General features: G+C 36.3%; 1 protein-coding gene across 4 annotated transcripts in view; it reads right to left on the reverse strand.

Moving 5' to 3' along the window:
- Positions 1–18,182, reverse strand: part of ABCA5 (ATP binding cassette subfamily A member 5) — a 134,677-nt gene that overhangs the window by 46,429 nt on the left and 70,066 nt on the right. For all 4 annotated transcript variants that reach the window (XM_037808416.1, XM_037808414.1, XM_037808417.1 and 1 more), the window contains one exon: positions 481–591. In XM_037808416.1, the coding sequence (XP_037664344.1) occupies positions 481–591 (111 nt within the window). The remainder of the gene's footprint in view (positions 1–480; positions 592–18,182) is intronic.

Raw genomic sequence — 18,182 nt, forward strand, 5'->3', positions numbered from 1 at the left:
CAAAATTATACTTTTGAAGTACTGCTCTTAAAATTTTATTTTAGAAGATGGTATTCACATTTATAATTCTTTCCCTTTTGAACCACTGTGGCATCTTTGGAAATCTGTATCTATTTTTTCAACCTAAAAGTCTATAGATCTCATTTAATTTCAAATTATTTACTGATTTATCCTTCCTTGGAAATGAAAAATAAAAACATATACATACAGAGAGAGAACATATGAAAATACATGTAAAATTAGATTCTTGTACTTATTAAACATGATTAATCACTTTTATTTTCTATTGAAAAACAACCAATTATGTGTTAATCTATAAAGAGAAAACATCTTTATATACACAGAAGTTGGTCCCAAATCACTGACAAAAATCATTCAGTATACATTTAACGGATAAATAATTACATTGTGATACCTTAATTAAAAATACTAATAAAACAAAGAGTTGGCATGTTTTTTTATAAGCCAGAAAGCTCTCACCTTCAGAAGGTGGGCATAGTCCACAAAGAATATTCATCAATGTACTCTTTCCTGTTCCACTGTGGCCAAGTAATGCAGTAATCTGACCCTCGTATATGTCAAATGACAAATCTAGTTCAGGAAAGAAGGAGAAGATTCAAATGTGATTTTTATTTCTGTTCAGCTATGCAAGATAATTCAAAATACTTCTGCAATTATGAAGTAAGGCAATAAATTTAAAGGCAGATTTTAAATATACTATAGTCTATAGCAGGTTAAATAACTTCTTTCTTATAGTCAATGGTAGAACAAGAAAAGTATATAAAAACAAACTTTCATTTATTTGTTACACTACCAGTTAGATTTAGGACGCAAACAAATATTTGGGGGTATTTCCTATACCCATTCTTAGGAATTCTCAAGAGAATTAAACTATATAAATGGAGAAAAAGGAATTCATCTAAAGGCTATTCACAGGCATGTTGAATACATTGACAAAGGAAGCAGCAAGAAACCCAAGGCAAGACCATGAGTATAATTATCTGAGAAGGAAAAAAAGTGGCACAGTATATACACACACACACAGTTTATATACAAGCTATATAATATATATTGTTATACACACATATAAATTAGAAATAAAATAAGTCAGTAAAGTATCTTTTAAGATATAAGTTACTTCACAGAAAATTAAAAGCACTGACAGATGCTATGTTTATATGTAAGCTGACTCAAATGGGTACTATAATCTAGGCAAACGTTTCATTTTCTGACAATTTCTATGGAAAGAGGAAAAGTAACAAATCAATAAATATATAAGATACAAATCCTGGAACATCATGGCACACACTGAATAAAGAAGAAAAATATCCAGGAGCTACACAGAGGAGAGATGTAACTATGGTGTTTCAAAGGTTAAGTATTTCTCTTTTGGAGAGTCCTGTCCTCCCTCTCCTGGTGAGTGCAGTGGCCCCATAACACACACAAACACACATCATACTAGCTTAGAATGTGTCACTCTCAATATAGAAGATGGTGTGCCCACCATGTTCTCTGCCTCAAAAACTGTAACTTCATTATAACTTCATAACTCAGGAAAGTACCCTGCTTCTCCTTCTAAAGAAATAAAGGTGAGGTGTCAAAGCTAATGGTAAAGATCAGGGAGGCTTTTACCCTAGACTCTTCTGGTCTTTTAATAGCAGAGATAATCTGAACCCCCAGTTAGCTCCCATTCCTGTCAATGACTACCAACCAAGAATGACAATAGCTTCTACAGGTATCATTTTCCCAGACAGAATGCCATTCATTCCCAGTATTCCTTTGAATCAGCAACACTATGCTCAGTCATCTATTACTTCCATTTAGGAAATTTCCCCCCAATACCCACATCACTCTATCGTTGGCTTAGATATTCATGTCCTATTCCTAGGAATCACCATGGGTATGGCAATTCTTTATTTCTTCCACTGAGCTGTGAAAGCTTCCAGGAACAAGAACGGCTTCATTAATTAAAAAAAAAAAAAAAAAAAAAAGATTGGCAGTAGCCATTCCAGAATGTCTTTGCTGCCTTAAGTCCAGCCCCATAGATGAACTGGTCAACTCCTTCCTTTGCTAGTAACTGAAGGAGCAATCATATCAGCAATCATATGACAAGGAAGTGGCCAGAGGCTGTTTTGTGTAACAGTATTTCCATACTCATCTACAAAGAGAAACTGTTTAGAGTCACTGAAGTTAGGGGCTAAAATCCATAAATCAGCTCAAAACTAAGCATCACCCTGACCTTACTTTTCCTGTCCATGCACTATAGGTCAGAAACCAGATGAATGCTTTTTATAGAGCTTTGATACAAAGAAGAGAGATTAGTGAGATCCAGATAGTTTATAAAATGAGTGCTGTGATCTTATCTTTAGTTGATAAATGATAAATCATCCTTTTGATTAAAAATAATAAAATTAATCTTTAAGACCGAGGATGGATTCACTTTCAACAAATCAACAAAGAAGCCAATGGTATGTCGTGGAGATCAGAGGATATTACATTACTATTATCAGGGTTCAATCCTTAAGCAAGAGGGCAAGAGTTTGGAAAGACTTCCCTGTGGGAATCATATCCCTATTAGTAGGAAAAACTATTCTTAGAGAACATAAGTTGCATAATTACTTTCATTCTAAGAACGGAGAAAGATGGATGAGAACAATATGCCTTTGCTCACCATCCATGAAAGCCTGGAATCAAATTTGCCTATATAGCAAAGCTTTTCTTAATATGGGTGAAGATAAAGCTCCCTACTGTTTTTCTTCCTTGTCCTAAGGAATCCTTTTTTTTCAATTCAATTTTATTGAGATACATTCAATATCATGCAGTCATACAAAGCGTATATTCAGTAGCTCACAGTACCATTACACAGTTGTGTGTTCATCACCAAAATTAACTTTTGAACATTTTCATTACCATGCACACACAAATAATAAGAATAAAAATTAAAGTGAAAAGGAACAATTAAAGTAAAAAAGAACACTAGGTGCCTTTTTTTTTTTTTTTTTGCCCCCATTTTTCTACTCATCCATCCATACACTGGACAGACGGGAGTGTGGTCCATATGGCTTTCCCAATCACACTGTCACCCCTCATAAGCTACATTTTTATACAATAGTCCTCAAGATTCAAGGGTTCTAGGTTGCAGTTTGATAGTTTCAGGTATTTACTGCTAGCTATTCCAATTCAGTAGAACCTAAAAAGGGTTGTCTATATTGTGCGTAAGACAGCCCACAAGAGTGACCCCTCAGCTCCTTTTGGAATCTCTCTGCCATTGAAGCTTATTTCATTGCCTTTCACATTCCCCTTTTGGTCAAGATGTTCTCCATCCCAAGATGCCGGGTCTAGATTCCTCCCCGGGAGTCACATTCCACATTGCCAAGGAGATTTACTCCCCTGAGTGTCAGATCCCACGTAGTGAGGAGGGCAGTGATTTCACCTGCCAAGTTGGCTTAGCTAGAGAGAGAGGGCCACATCTGAGCAACAAAGGAATTCAGGAGACTCTTAGGCACAATTACAGGCAGGCCTAGCCTCTCCTTTGCAGCAACAGTCTTCCCAAGGGCAAATCCCGTGGTAGAGGGCTCACCCATCAAACCACCAGTCCCTTATGTCTGTGAGCACATCAGCAACCATTGAGGTGGGGAAGCCCAACACCCCTGCATCCTCCACCAGCTCCTCAGGGGGGCTCTGCATATTTTTTTCACTGTTGTTTTTCTTTTTTTATTTTTTTTTTAATTAACTATTAACTATATAAAAAATATTTTTTAAAAACATACAATTAAAAAGCATTTCAAACAAACCATAATATAACAAGGGAGTAAGAAAAACACAACTAACCTAAAATAATTACTTACTTCCAACATGTTCCTACTCTACCCCAAGAAAATAACCTAATATAGCAACATTTCTGTGAACTTGTTCCTACCATACCCACCAGAAATTAACTAACCATAGTCATTCCTGGGCATTCCCAGAATGTTAAATTTACCCACGATAGCTTATCTTTTCTTATTGGGTTATTGTTCCCCCTTCATCAATTGCTCTCTCTTGCTAGTCTCCCTACATTCTACATTATAAACCATTTATTTTACATTTTTCAATGTTTGCATTAGTGGCAGCACATAATATTTCTCTTTTTGTGCCTGGCTTATTTTGCTCAGCATTGTCTTCAAGGTTCATCCACGTTGTCATATGTTTCATGACACCGTTCCTTCTTACTACCGCGTAGTATTCCATTGTGTGTATATACCACATTTTATTTATCCACTCATCTGTCGAAGGACATTTGGGTTGTTTCCATCTCTTGGCAACTATGAATAATGCTGATATGAACATTGGCGTGCAGATATCTGTTCAGATCTGCTTCAGATCTTCTGGGTATATACCGAGAAGGGAAATTGCTGTATTGAAGGGTAACTCTGTATCTAGTTTTCTAAGGAACTGCCAGACTGACTTCCAGAGTGGCTGAGCCATTATACAGTCCCACCAACAATGAATAAGAGTTCCAATTTCTCCAAATTCTCTCTAGCATTTGTAGTTTCCCATTTTTTTAATGGCAGCCATTTTAATTGGTGTGAGATGGTATCTCATTGTGGTCTTAATTTGCATCTCTCTAATAGCTAGTGAAGCTGAACATTTTTTCAGGTGTTTCTTGGCCATTTGTATTTCCTTTCCAGAGAACTGTCTTTTTGCATCTTTTGCCCATTTTATAATTGGGCTGTATGTACTACTGTCATTGAGTTGCAGGGTTTCTTTAAATATGCAAGATATCAGTCTTTTGTCAGATACATGGTTTCCAAAAAATTTTTCCCATTGAGTTGGCTGCCTCTTCACCTTTTGACAAATTCCTTTGAGGTACAGAAACTTCCCATTTATCTATTTTTTCTTTTGTTGCTTGTGCTTTGGGTGTAAGGGCTAGAAAGTGGCCGCCTAATACAAGGTCTTAAAGATGTTTCCCTACATTATCTTCTAGGAGTTTTATGGTACTGTGTATTAGTTAGGGTTCTCTAGGGAAACAGAAACAATGAGAGGTGTCTATGACTGTAAAATTCGTAAAAGTGACTCACGCAACTGTGGGTATGCATGAGTCCAAATTCTGTAGAGCAGTCAGCAAACTGTCAACTCCAAGGAAGATGTTCGATGAACTCCTCAGGAAACGAACTGGCAACTTCGACGAACTCCTCAGGAAATGAACTGGGATCTTCAACGAACATGTTCGATGAACTCCTCAGGAAACGAACCAGCAACTTCGACGAACTCCTCAGGAAATAACCTGGGATCTTCGACGAATGTGTTCGATGAACTCCTCAGGAAACGAACCAGCAACTTCGACAAACTCCTCAGGAAACGCTTTGCTGGGCAGCTGAAGAAGTGAAGGTCCTCTATCTGTCCTGCTTAGAAGTCTTCAACTGATTAATTGGATTAAATCTAGCCAACTGCATTCTCTCATTGTGGAAGACACACCCTTTGGTGAGTCATCATTCACAGCTGTAGTTAACTGATGATTTAATAAACCAGCATGTTGGTTTATTAACCAGCCACAAACATCTTCGTAGCAATTGTTAGGCCAGTGTTTGCTTGACCAGACAGCTGGGTACCATCACCTGGCCAAGTTGACACATGAACCTAACCGTCATGTACTGTCTTTTATATTGAGGTCTTTGATGCACTTTGAGTTAATTTTTGTGTAGGGTGTGAGGTAGGGGTCCTCTTTCATTCTTTTGGATATGGATATCCAATTCTTCCAGCCCCCTTTGTTGAAAAGACTGTTATGTCCCAGTTCAGTGGCTTTGAGGGCCTTATCAAAGATCAGTCAGCCATAGATCTGGGGGTCTATCTCCAAATTCTCAGTTTGATTGCATTGATAAATATGTCTATCTTTGTGCCAGTACCATGCTGTTTTGACTACTGTGGCTTTATAATAAGCTTCAAAGTCAGGGAGTGTAAGTCCTCCCACTGCGTTTTTCTTTTTCAGAATGTTTTTAGCAACTTGAGGCATCTTCCCTTTCCAAATAAATTTGATAACTAGCTTCTCCAAGTCTGCAAAGCAGGTTGTTGGAATTTTGATTGGGATTGCATTGAATCTGTAGATGAGTTTGGGTAGAATTGACATCATAATGACATTTAGCTTTCTTATCCATGAACATGGAATATTTTTCCATCTTTTAAGGTCCCTTTCTATTTCTTTTAGTAGATTTATGTAGTTTTCTTTGTATAGGTCTTTTACATCTTTGGTTAAGTTTATTCCTAGGTACTTGATTTTTTTAGTTGCTATTGAAAATGGTATCTTTTTCTTGAGTGTCTCTTCACTTTGTTCATTTCTAGCATATAGAAACATTACTGACTTATGTGCATTAACCTTGTATCCCGCTACTTTGCTAAATTTGTTTATTAGCTCTAGTAGCTGTATCGTCAATTTCTCAGGGTTTTCCAGATATAAGATCATATCATCTGCAAACAATGACAGTTTTACTTCTTCCTTTCCAATTTGGATGCCTTTTATTTGTTTGTCTTGCCAGATTGCCCTGGCTAGCACTTCCAGCACAATGTTGAATAACAGTGGTGATAGTGGGCATCCTTGTCTTGTTCCTGATCTTAGAGGGAAGGCTTTGAGTCTCTCACCATTGAGTACTATGCTGGTTGTGGGTTTTTCACATATGCCCTTTATCATATTGAGGAAGTGTCCTTCAATTCCTACCTTTTGAAGTGTTTTTATCAAAAAGAGATGTTGGATTTTGTCGAATGCTTTTTCAGCATCTATTGAGATGATCATTTGATTTTTCTCTTTTGATTTGTTAATGTGTTGTAAGACATTGATTGATTTTCTTATGTTGAACCATCCTTGCATGCCTGGAATGAAACCCACCTGGTCATGATGTATGATTTTTTTAATGTGTCTTTGGATTCGATTTGCAAGTATTTTGTTGAGAATTTTTGCATCTATATTCATTAGGGAGATTGACCTGTAGTTTTCCTTTTTTGTAGCATCTTTGCCTGGTTTTAGTATTAGATTGATGTTAGCTTCATAAAATGTGTTAGGTAGTGTTCCATTTTCTTCAGTGTTTTGAAAGAGTTTAAGTAAGACTGGTGTAAGTTCTTTTTGGAAAGTTTGGTAGAATTCCCCTGTGAAGCCATCTGGCCCTGGGCATTGCTTTTTGATGACTGATTGGATCTCTTTGGTTGTGACTGGTTGGTTGAGGTCTTCTATTTCTTCTTTGGTCCATCTAGGTTGTTCACATGTTTCCAGGAAATTGTCTATTTCTTCTACATTATTCAGTTTGTTGGTATAGAGTTGTTCATAGTATCCTTTTATAATTTTTTAAATTTCTTTAGGATCCACAGTAATGTCACCTTTCTCATTCATTATTTTGTTTATATGGATCTTCTCTTTTTTTGATTTTGTCAGTCTAGCTAAGGGCTTGTCAATCTTGTTGATCTTCTCAAAGAACCAACTTTTGGTGGTATTTATTCTCTCTATTCTTTTTTTGTTCTCTGTGTCATTTATTTCTGCTTTAATCCTTGTTATTTCTTTTCTTCTACTTGGTTTAGGATTGGTTTGCTGTTCATTTTCTAGATTTTTCCGTTGTTCCATTAGTTCTTTGATTTTAGCTCTTTCTTCCTTTTATTATGTACGCATTTCGTGCCACAAATTTCCCCCTCAGTACTGCTTTTGCTGCATTCCATAGGTTTTGATATGTTGTGTTCTCATTTCATTCGTCCGTATATATTCAGCAATTTCTCCTGCTATTTCTTCTTTAACCCATGATTGTTTGGGAGTGTGTTGTTTAACATCCAGGTATTTGTGAATTTCCTAAGTCTCTGATGGTTACTGAACTTCTAATTGTATTCCATTGTGGTCAGAGAATGTGTTTTGAATAATTTCAATTTTTTTTTAAATTTATTGAGGCTTGTTTTATGTCCCAGTATATGATCTATTCTGGAGAAAGTTCCATGAGCACTAGAGAAGAATGTGTATCCTGGTGATTTGGGATGTAATGTTCTATATATGTCCATGAAATCAAATTCATTTATCAGATTGTTTAGGTTTTCAATTTCCTTATTGGTCTTCTGTCTGGTTGATCTATCTACAGGAGAGAGTGATATATTGAAATCTCCCACAATTATTGTGGAAACATCAATTGCTTCCTTTAGCTTTGCCAGTGTTTGTCTCATGTATTTTGAGGCACCCTGAATGGGTGCGCAAACATTTATGATTGTTATTTCCTCTTGTTGAATTGCCCCATTTGTTAGTATGTAGTGGCTTTCTTTGTCTCTCATAACATCCTTGCATTTAAGGTCTATTTTATCTGAGATTAATATTGCTACTCCTGCTTTCTTTGGGCTGTAGCTTGCATGAAATAATTTTTTTCCATCCTTTCACTTTTAATTTCTTTGTGTCCCTGTGTGTAAGATGAATCTTTTGTATGCAACATACTGATGGCTCATATTTTTTGATCTATTCTGCCAATCTATAGCTTTTAATTGAGGAGTTTAATCCATTTACATTCAACGTTATTACTGTGAAGGCATTTCTTGAATCAGTCACCCTATCCTTTGGTTTATATTTGTCAGATATATTTTTTCCCTCTCTCTCTTAATGTCTTTTAACATATCCATACTGAATCTCTTTAATACTGAACCTTTCTGGATATCTCTCTTTCCTTTCTTTGTTTCTCTGTTGGTAGGGCTCCCTTTAGTATCTCAAGTAGGGCAGGTCTCTTGTTAGCAACTTCTCTCAGGATTTGTCTGTGAAAAATTTAAGCTCTCCCTCAAATTTGAAGGAGAGCTTTGCTGGATAAAGAATTCTTGGTTGGCAATTTTTCTCTCTCAGAATTTTAAATATGTTATGCCACTGCCTTCTTGCCTCCATAGTGGCTGCTGATTAGTCACTACTTAGTCTTACACTGTTTCTTTTATAAGTAGTGAACTGCTTTTCTCTTGCTGCTTTCAGAACTTGCTCCTTCTCTTTAGTATTTGACAATCTGATCAGAATATGTCTCGGAGTGGGTCTATTTGGATTTATTCTATTTGGAGTTCGCTGGCCTTTTATAATTTGTGTATTTATATTGTTTAGAAGGCTTAGGAAGTTTTCCCCCCAAATTTTTTTGAATACTTGTTCTAGTTTGCTAATATTGCCAGAATGCAAAACACCAGAGACGGATTGGCTTTAATAAAACGGGGTTTATTTGGTTACACAGTTACAGTCTTAAGGCCATAAAGTGTCCCAGGTAACACATCAGCAATCGTGTACCTTCACTGGAGGATGGCCAATGGTGTCCAGAAAACCTCTGTTAGCTGGGAAGGCATGTGGCTGGCATCTGCTTCAAAGTTCTGGTTTCAAAATGGCTTTTTCCCAGGACGTTCCTCTCTCAGCTGCAGTTCCTCAAAAATGTCACTCTTAGTTGCACTTGGATATTTGTCCTCTCTCAGCTTCTACAGAGCAAGAGTCTGCTTTCAATGGCCATCTTCAAACTCTCATCTGCAGCTCCTGTGCTTTCTTCAAAGTGTCCCTCTTGGCTGTAGCTCCTCTTCAAAATGTCACTCACAGCTGCACTGAGTTCCCTCTGCCCGTCAGGTCATTTATATGGCTCCACTGATCAAGGCCCACCCTGAATGTGTGGGGCCACGCCTCCATGGAAATATCTCATCAGAGTTATCACCTACAGTTGGGTGGGGCGCATTTCCATGCAAATCTAATCAGCACCAAAACATCTGCCCCACAAGACTGCATCAAATAATATGGCTTTTTCTGGAGGACATAATACACTCAAACCAGCACAACACTTTTCCTAGATCTTTACTCTCCTCTTCCCTTCCAGAACACCAATGACTCTTATATTTGGACGTTTTATATTATCTATCATATCCCTAAGGTCCATTTTGATTTTTTCAATTTTTTCCCCAATCTTTCTTTTGTTCTTTCATTTTCTGTTTTGTCATCCTCAAGGTCACTGACTTGCTGTTCAGCTTCCTCTAGTCTAGTACTATGAGTATCCAGAATCTTTTTGATTTCATTGACAGTTTCTTTTATTTACATAACGTCATCTATTTTTTTATTTACTCTTGCAATTTCTTCTTTATGGTCTTCTAGGGTCTTCTTCATGTCCTTTATATCTTGTGCCATGCTCTCATTGTTTGTCTTTAGTTCTTTGATTAACTGCTCCAAGTACTGTGTCTCCTCTGAACTTCTGATTTTGGTGTCTGGGTTTGAGTTATCCATATCGCCTCGTTTTTTCATATGCTTTAAAATTTTCTGTTGTTTTTGGCCTCTTGGCATTTGCTTAACTTGATAGGGTTCTTTCAGGATATGTAGACTGACTCAAACCCTTATCTCTAATTTGTTAGATCTACAGCTTGGTGGAGTACACTTTCTCTAATTAACCAGCAGGTGGTGTCCGGGAGCCACCTCAAGCCAGTTCTCCCCAACTTTGTCTTTGTGGTGAGTGGAGGGTCTGAGTCTTGTGGGGCTCCAATTGGTGCACAAACTTTGCGTGTGTAGTTGGTGCTGCCTGCCCTGAATGTGGGCATGTGTCTGAGAGGTTAGGGAGGGAAGGCGGCTTTAATAATCAAATATCCCAGGTTTTCCTGGAGATTCAAAGCTGTTGCAATAGTCTAATCCTTCAGTTCAGTCTTGCCACAGTTTGTCTCTGCTGCTGACCCACAACTCCTTGGTATTGCTGTATGGTCCCTGGGACTTGTGAGTGGGTCCCTCTTCCAAGCCATGCCCTCCTAGGGCCTCTGCTGAGGGAAGACTGTGCTATGTCACAGGTGAGAGCTGTACCCCAAGGGAAGTTCTGGGCCGCAGGACCATGTAGGGGCGTTCCCAGCCTGCTGAAAAGTTGACTGAATGGGGTGTGTTAATTTCTCCCTTTTCACAAAGCTCCACCTTCCCAGCTCTGGGACAATTAGCTGTGGGTGCACAAAGGCTATCATCCATGCCAGATATTGTGGCATGTGCGTGTGTTGCTGGAAACTCTTCCCATCACACTGGGTTGTTTGTGGCAGCTCTGGGCTGTGGCGCTGGTGCCGGGCAAGAGCATTCCCAGCCCATCAGGAAGATGGCTGTAGGGGGAAGCCCCCCTTTTCTTGGGAAATTATAGTGTTCAGCAAATTATCTCAGTCACTAGACTTATTGCTTTGTCTCTCAGAGCTATCGTAGCTCTGTTCTTGCCTGGGCCCAAATTGCACGTCTTTGAGGCTTTCTGTAATGGGCTTCTTAAGAGTGATTGTTATAGAAAAACAGAAAAAGATTTAAAAAAAAAAAAGAAAAGAAAAGAAAAAGAAGGGCCCTCCTTGCAGATCTAATGGGCTATTGAAATGCTAAGAGACAAACAGGTGAGGGCCATTAAGGAACAATCAAAAAAGCAGAGAAACTGGCTCTTCAGACAATGGTCCTTACCCTCTGGATTTGCATATGTGCCTGACTGTTTGAGCCCTGCCCTTCTCCACTTTATGTTCACGGGAACTCCAAAAAGTCTCTTTTTATTTTTGGGTTCTTTTGCTGTTTTTGCCTGTCCTAACTTCTCTCTGCTGGGTTGACTGCTCCCAGATTCTCCAGTGTCTGGTCTCAGTCTATCTATGTTTGGAATTTTTGATCAGCAGTCTGAGTTTTCAATCAGAGCTGCAACTGTAGTTCTCCATCCTGGTTCCCAGCACCGATGGCCCCTCCTCCCACGGGACTGAGCCTGGGAGGGAGGGGCATGGGTTCCCTGGCTGCAAGAACTTACAGATTTCGCTGATCTCAGCTAGCTGTTGCACATGTTCGTGAGTGTTGTATGAAGTATGCCCAAAGTCAAATTGCTCTGTGGTGTCCGGTCCACGCAGTTCCTGGCTTTCTACCTACTGCCCCTGAGGAGTAATTAAAACCTACACCTCACCACTCCGCCATTTTGCCCTGCCCTCATCCCTCAGTAATCTTTTAAGAGTTAACTACAATCTACTGGTACCACAATTTATATTGTTATTCAAAAGTACGTGAATATTAAAGCTGTCTATGCTGAGTCCTGCCTCTAATCCTCCTGCTAAGAACAAGAAAAGCTGAATAAAGTATTAAAGAAACTCAACTATTTGAAGGCCATGGAGGACAAGAACGAAAGACTGCAGGACAAAGATCTGGGGAAGAAGAGAGGCTGCCAGCTAATTCTAAAAGCAAAAGTGGCAGTAGCGTAGATGAGAGGCTGTGGAGGGCTTTGAACACAGAGAACTGAAGAAACAAAGAGTGGAACAAAGAGGAAGACTGGCCCTGGTAAACCCCTCAGGCTTTTGGTTAGGATCTCAGAGGACTAGACCTAAGAAGTAAGGATAAATCAGAAATATATTGGCCCTCACAAAAACTAAAACCCAGCTTCATATCATTTCAACCTGATTGGATGAAGGTAATGCTAGTATCCCTAAGAGCTGCAGAACAGAAACAAAGGTAATCCTCTCTAGAGGAAAATCATATCATCCAGAACATCAAATAATCTCTCCAATTATTCATATACTGTGTGTAGTATTCCATCAAAAATAACGAGGCATGAGAAGCCAAGATAAGGCCAAAACACAATAGAAAAGACAGGCAGTAGAAATGGACTTAGAGGAGATGCAGATATTGACACCATAAGACAAAGATTTAAAAATAACTGCACTATCACTTTCAGGAAAATAAATGACAAAGATTGAGGCTGATGGCAAAGAACTAGTAATGACAAAAAAGAACCAAGCAAGACAAAAACTGGAAAGATAAGTGAAATTAGCATTTCAATAGATAGCTTATCAGAAGATTAGACCACTCTAAAGAATCAGTGAATGAGAAGAAAATTCAGAAGAAAACATCTAAAGGACAGAGAGACAAAAGGATAATAATTTGCAGAAAAGACAACAGAAGGCAAGTGGGATAAAATGAAAAACTGTAACAACATGTAATAATAATCATAGAGGGAGAGAAAAGAAAATAGGTTACAAGGAATATTAAAAGAGAAACAGCTGAGAACTTTCTAGAACAAAAGAAAGACATCAAGCCACAGATTCAAGAAGCACTATAAACTAAGGAGAATAAATGTAAAATGGAAACAAAACAAAACACCAAGGCATGTTGTAGTAAAATTGCCGAATGTCTAAAATAAACAGAAAAGTATTTAAAAGTCAGGGACAAGGTATATACCAACAACACAGTAGTGAGAAAATGGACAATCCTCTTCTCAACCAAAACAATGGAAACAGGACAAAAGAATTACATTTTTAAAGTGCTAAAAGAAGTTAACTGCCAAGTAAAATTATATGTTTGGAGAAAATATCCTTCAAAACTGACTGGAAAAAAGATATTTACAAACAAAAACTAATAGAATTTGTCATCAGCAAATGTGCATTAAAGGAAATACTAATATATCTTCTTCGTGCAGAAGGAAAATTATCATTGATAGAAGACCAGAAATGTAGGAAGTAATAGATGATGTGGTAATATATAGGTAAATCTGAATAAACTGCCTTTTTAATAACAACATTATAGTTCGTTTAAAATATATCAGCATTAAAATACATGAAAACAACAGTATATAGGTGGAAAACGTATAAAAGTAAGGTCTTGGCGTTTCTTCTCTGGAGAAAAGATAAGCACTAATTTATATTAGACTTTAATAAGTCAATGATGCATGTCATAATAACAAGGGTAACTACTAAAAAAAGGCATGTATAACAAAGACGCTCATAGGGGAAGAGTGAAAAATGACATAGTAAAAAATACTAAATTGTTTCTGGTCCAGCCAGCCTAGTGGAGAATGAGAGGTCATGTGCAGTACAGGCAAACTGTCCCACCTAAAGTCCATGAGACCAATCAGCTTGTCAGTAGCCAGATACATGAGGCCATACTAGACCACCATCCAGTCTCAGCTAATCCACAAAGTTACTGAGAGCTGCCCAGCTAAACTAGAGACCACCTGTCAATAGTAAAATAGTGGTTGTCTTAAGTCACTAAACATTAGGGTAGTTTATTATGCAGAAATAGATAACTGATTCTACATCAAGAAGCTAGAAAAAGCAGAATGAATTAAATCCAAAGAAAGTAGTAATAAACAATAAAAACAGTAACATAAATCAATAAATGCAAAGCAAATATATGATACGGAAAATCAACAAAACCAAAAGCTGATTCCTTGAAAAAAATTAATAAAACTGATATACATTGCAAGACCTACCAAAAAAATTTAAGAAATTACAAATTATTAAATATTCAATGAAAAGAGGACATCATTACAGATATTTAAGACATTAAAAAGATAAAAAGAGATTGTTACAACCTGTAAACAATTTGGTAATTTAAATGAAATGACAAATTCCTTGTAAAAAAACAACTCACCAAAACAGATACACTGGTGGAAATTCACAAGCTGATTCTAAAATATACATGAGAATGTAAATAGCCCCAAATGCATCAATAAAGTTATTTACACAGTTAAAAAGTAACTATAAAGCTACAGTATTTATGATAGTATAGTACTGAAGGAGGGATAGATAAAAAGACCAGTGGAACAGAAGAGAAGCAGAAGCAGACCCAAACATGTATGATCACTTGATTTAATCTTTTTAAACAGCATTATTAAGATAGTTTGCCTTTTTTTATAATCTTCATTTTTAAGATTATAACTTAAAACTATAACTTTTAAAAGTTTCAATAAGCATTCTTGTATAAGTTATTCATTTCTCTTGGGTAAACACCTAGAAGTGGAATGGCTGGATCACATAGGAGGTATAGGTTTAACTTTTTAAGAAACTGCCAAACTATTTCTCAAAGAAGTTGTATCATTTTGCATTCCCCCAAGCTATGTATAGGAGTTCCAGTTCTTCTAAATCCTCATGAACACTTTTTAATTTTAGTCATTCTAATAGGTATGTGGCAATATCCTGTGATTTTAATTTGCATTTTCCTAATGAGTAATGATGTCCGGCATATTTTCAGGTATTTGTTTGCTATCCTTATATCTTTTCTGGTGAAGAGTCTGTTCAAATATTTTACCCACTTTTAAATTAGGTTGTTTTCTTATTATTGAGTTTTGAGAGATTTTTATGCTGTATACAAGTCCTTTATCAGATACACGCTTTACAAATATTTCATATCCATGTTTGTGGCTTGTCTTTTCATTACACTAACTGTCTTACAAAAAGCAGAAGCTCTTTGGCTTTTTAAAATTTTTATCAAGTCCAATTTATCAATAAGTTATTTTAAGGTTTGCATTTTTGGTCTCATATCCAAGAAACTTTTCCCTAATCCAACATTACAAAGGATTTTTCATGTTTTCTTTTTGAAGTGTTATAGTTTTAGGTTTAACATTTAGATATATGATCTATCTTCAGTTAGTTTTTGTATATAGTGACCAGTATAGACTATAGTTCACTTTTTTCTTTTTCTTTTGATTTCATGTGGATATTTAATTGCTGCAACATTTGTTAAATGAATATCCTTTCTCTAAAGAATTACCTCCACACTTCTATCAAAAAACACTTAGCGGTATAGGTCTACTTCAACATTCTCTTTTCTGCTTCTTTGATCTATTTTTCTGCTTCATGCCAAATTACATTGTCCTTGTTATAGTAAGTCTTGAAACGAAGTAATGCTAGTCCTCCAACTTTGTTCTTTTCAAAGTTTTGGCTATTCTAGGTCACTTGCATTTTCATATGAATTTTAGAATCAGTTTGCCAAAATCTACAATAAAATCTGATGCGATTTTGACAAAGTTTGAATCTATAGAACAATTTGGATAGAAATGACATCTAAATTGGCACTGAGTCTTCGGACCCATTCATTGATGTCTCCATTAATTTCTCTTAGCATTGTATTGTACTTTTCAGGGTGCAGGTCTTTTATAACTTTTGTCAGCTTTATCTATATCATATTTTTTATGCTATTGTAAATGCTATTTTTATTTCAATTTCCAATTATTTGTTGGTAGTATACAGAAATAAAATTGATTTTTGTATATCTTGCATCCTGTCACCTTGCTAATCTCACTTTTTAGTTCCACTAGCTTTTTTGTTCATCTCATCAATTTTCCACATGGACAATCATGTCAATTGCAAATAAACAATTTTGCTGCTTTCTTTCCAATCTGGATGCCTTTTATTTCTTTTTCTGTCTGTTTTCACTAGCTATAACCTCCAGCTGAATAATCTTCACTGGGGGCAATAATCCCCAATGCTGAATAAAAGTGGTAAGAGTGTTTGTCTTATTCCTGATCTCAGGGAGAAAATATTCAGTTGTTCACTATAAAGCATGATGTTTGCTGCAGGTTTTTCATAGATGACCTTTATTTCATCACATAAGTGCCCTTGTATTCCTACTCTGCCAGGAGTTTTAGCTTATGGAACAGATGGGAGAAGACATTTTTATCAGAGCTTTGTGAGCACCAGACACTGTTACTTTTAATCCTTTCAGGAGGTTCTTCCCGAATGTTGGGTAGGTTCCTCATAGGCATGCACTGATCACTATTTAGCTGAATACTTAAGGGGGACCATCCAGACTTCTAGAATTCTTTCTCAGTGCACTTATCCTCTTGGATAGTCTGTCCTGCAAACTCTAACCACCTTGGTTTCTTAAACAGGACCCAAAAGCATTGAATGGATTCATGAATAGGGCTTCATTCAAATTAAGAACTTGTGTTCATCAAAGGGCACTATGCTAAGAGAGTAAAAAGGCAGGCCTTAGATTGGGATAAAATATTTGAATACATATAACTAATAACATCTTGGACCCAAAATGTACAAAGCACTTCCACAAAATAAAAGAAGAAAATCAGAATACCTAATTTTTAAAATGAACCAAAGAAACTTAATAGATACTTCATGAAAGAGAATATTTGACTGCTAATAAACATGTGAAAAAGTGATCAATAGCATTATTAAAGGCAAATTCAAACCATCTTATCATACCACTATAACCCTTTCAGCACAGCTAGTTAAAAGCACTGCCAATATCAAAGACCGATGAGATTGTGGAACAACTAGAACTCGCATATATTACTGGTCAGGAGTGAGAGGAGTACACCCTTTAGAAAACAGTATCAAAGTATCTATTAGGGTTAAACATCATATGATTTAGCAATTCCACTCATAAGTTTATACCCAAGAGAAATTAAAACTTTTCAAGAAAAATACTTGAACATTCAGAACGTTCATAAGAATTTTACTCACATTACCCATAATCTGGAAACAATTAAAATGTCCTTTAAACAGAAAGGAAAAATAAATTGTCAAATATTCATACAATAGAAAACCATACAGCAATAACAAATTACCATAATACAAAGTAACATGAAAGAATATATTAAACATAATATTGAGTGAAAGAAGCCAGGTGTGAAGGAGTATATTTTGTCTGATTTTATTGATAAGAAATTCAAAACTAGGCAAAGCTAATCTATGGTGATAAAGCTCAGAATAGTGGCTATGTTTGGGGAATGATGGTATTGATTGGGAAGGGAGCATGAGCAAATCTTCTTGGGTTCTCTGTCTTTATCTGGGTAGTGATTACATGGCTATACACATTTGTAAAAGATACATTAAGTTGTACATTTAAGATCTGTGTAATTTACTGACTAAATTATAATGAAAAAAAGGAAATAAAGTTAAAAGATGTTCAATCAAAAAAAAAACAGGAAAGGTAAAGGAAAATCATAGGAAAGGTGAGACAAATAGTAACAAAGTAATAAAATGGTAGAATAAAATGTAACTACAGCATTAATCTCATTAAAGGCAAATGGTCTAAATTTTCCAATTTAAAGAAAAAAATTTTCAGATCAGACTTTAAAACAATAATTACAATTATACAGCACTTATAATAGAGACACCTTCAAAAAAAGGATTCAAAGTACATGGATTTAAAATACATACCATGTACACACATACCATGTAAAGAAGAGTAGAATTTATAAAAGTAAACATTGCTAGAGATATATTTCATAATAATAAAAAGTTCAATTCATTAGGAGCCATAACTCTAACTCTGTTAAGTACCTAATAGCATGGTCTGAAAATATACAAAGGAAAACAATGACAGAGGCCAAGGGAAAACAGACATACCACAATCATAAAGGAAGAGTTTTATTTTTAACCCCTCTCTCCCAATAAATGACAGGAGAAGTAATCCCAAAAGCAAAAATACAGAAAATTTTAAATATACAATTAACCAACTTGATCTGACATATGGAACATTTCACAAA

This window comes from Choloepus didactylus, chromosome 18, assembly GCF_015220235.1.
Source record: "Choloepus didactylus isolate mChoDid1 chromosome 18, mChoDid1.pri, whole genome shotgun sequence".
Taxonomy (NCBI): domain Eukaryota; kingdom Metazoa; phylum Chordata; class Mammalia; order Pilosa; family Megalonychidae; genus Choloepus; species Choloepus didactylus.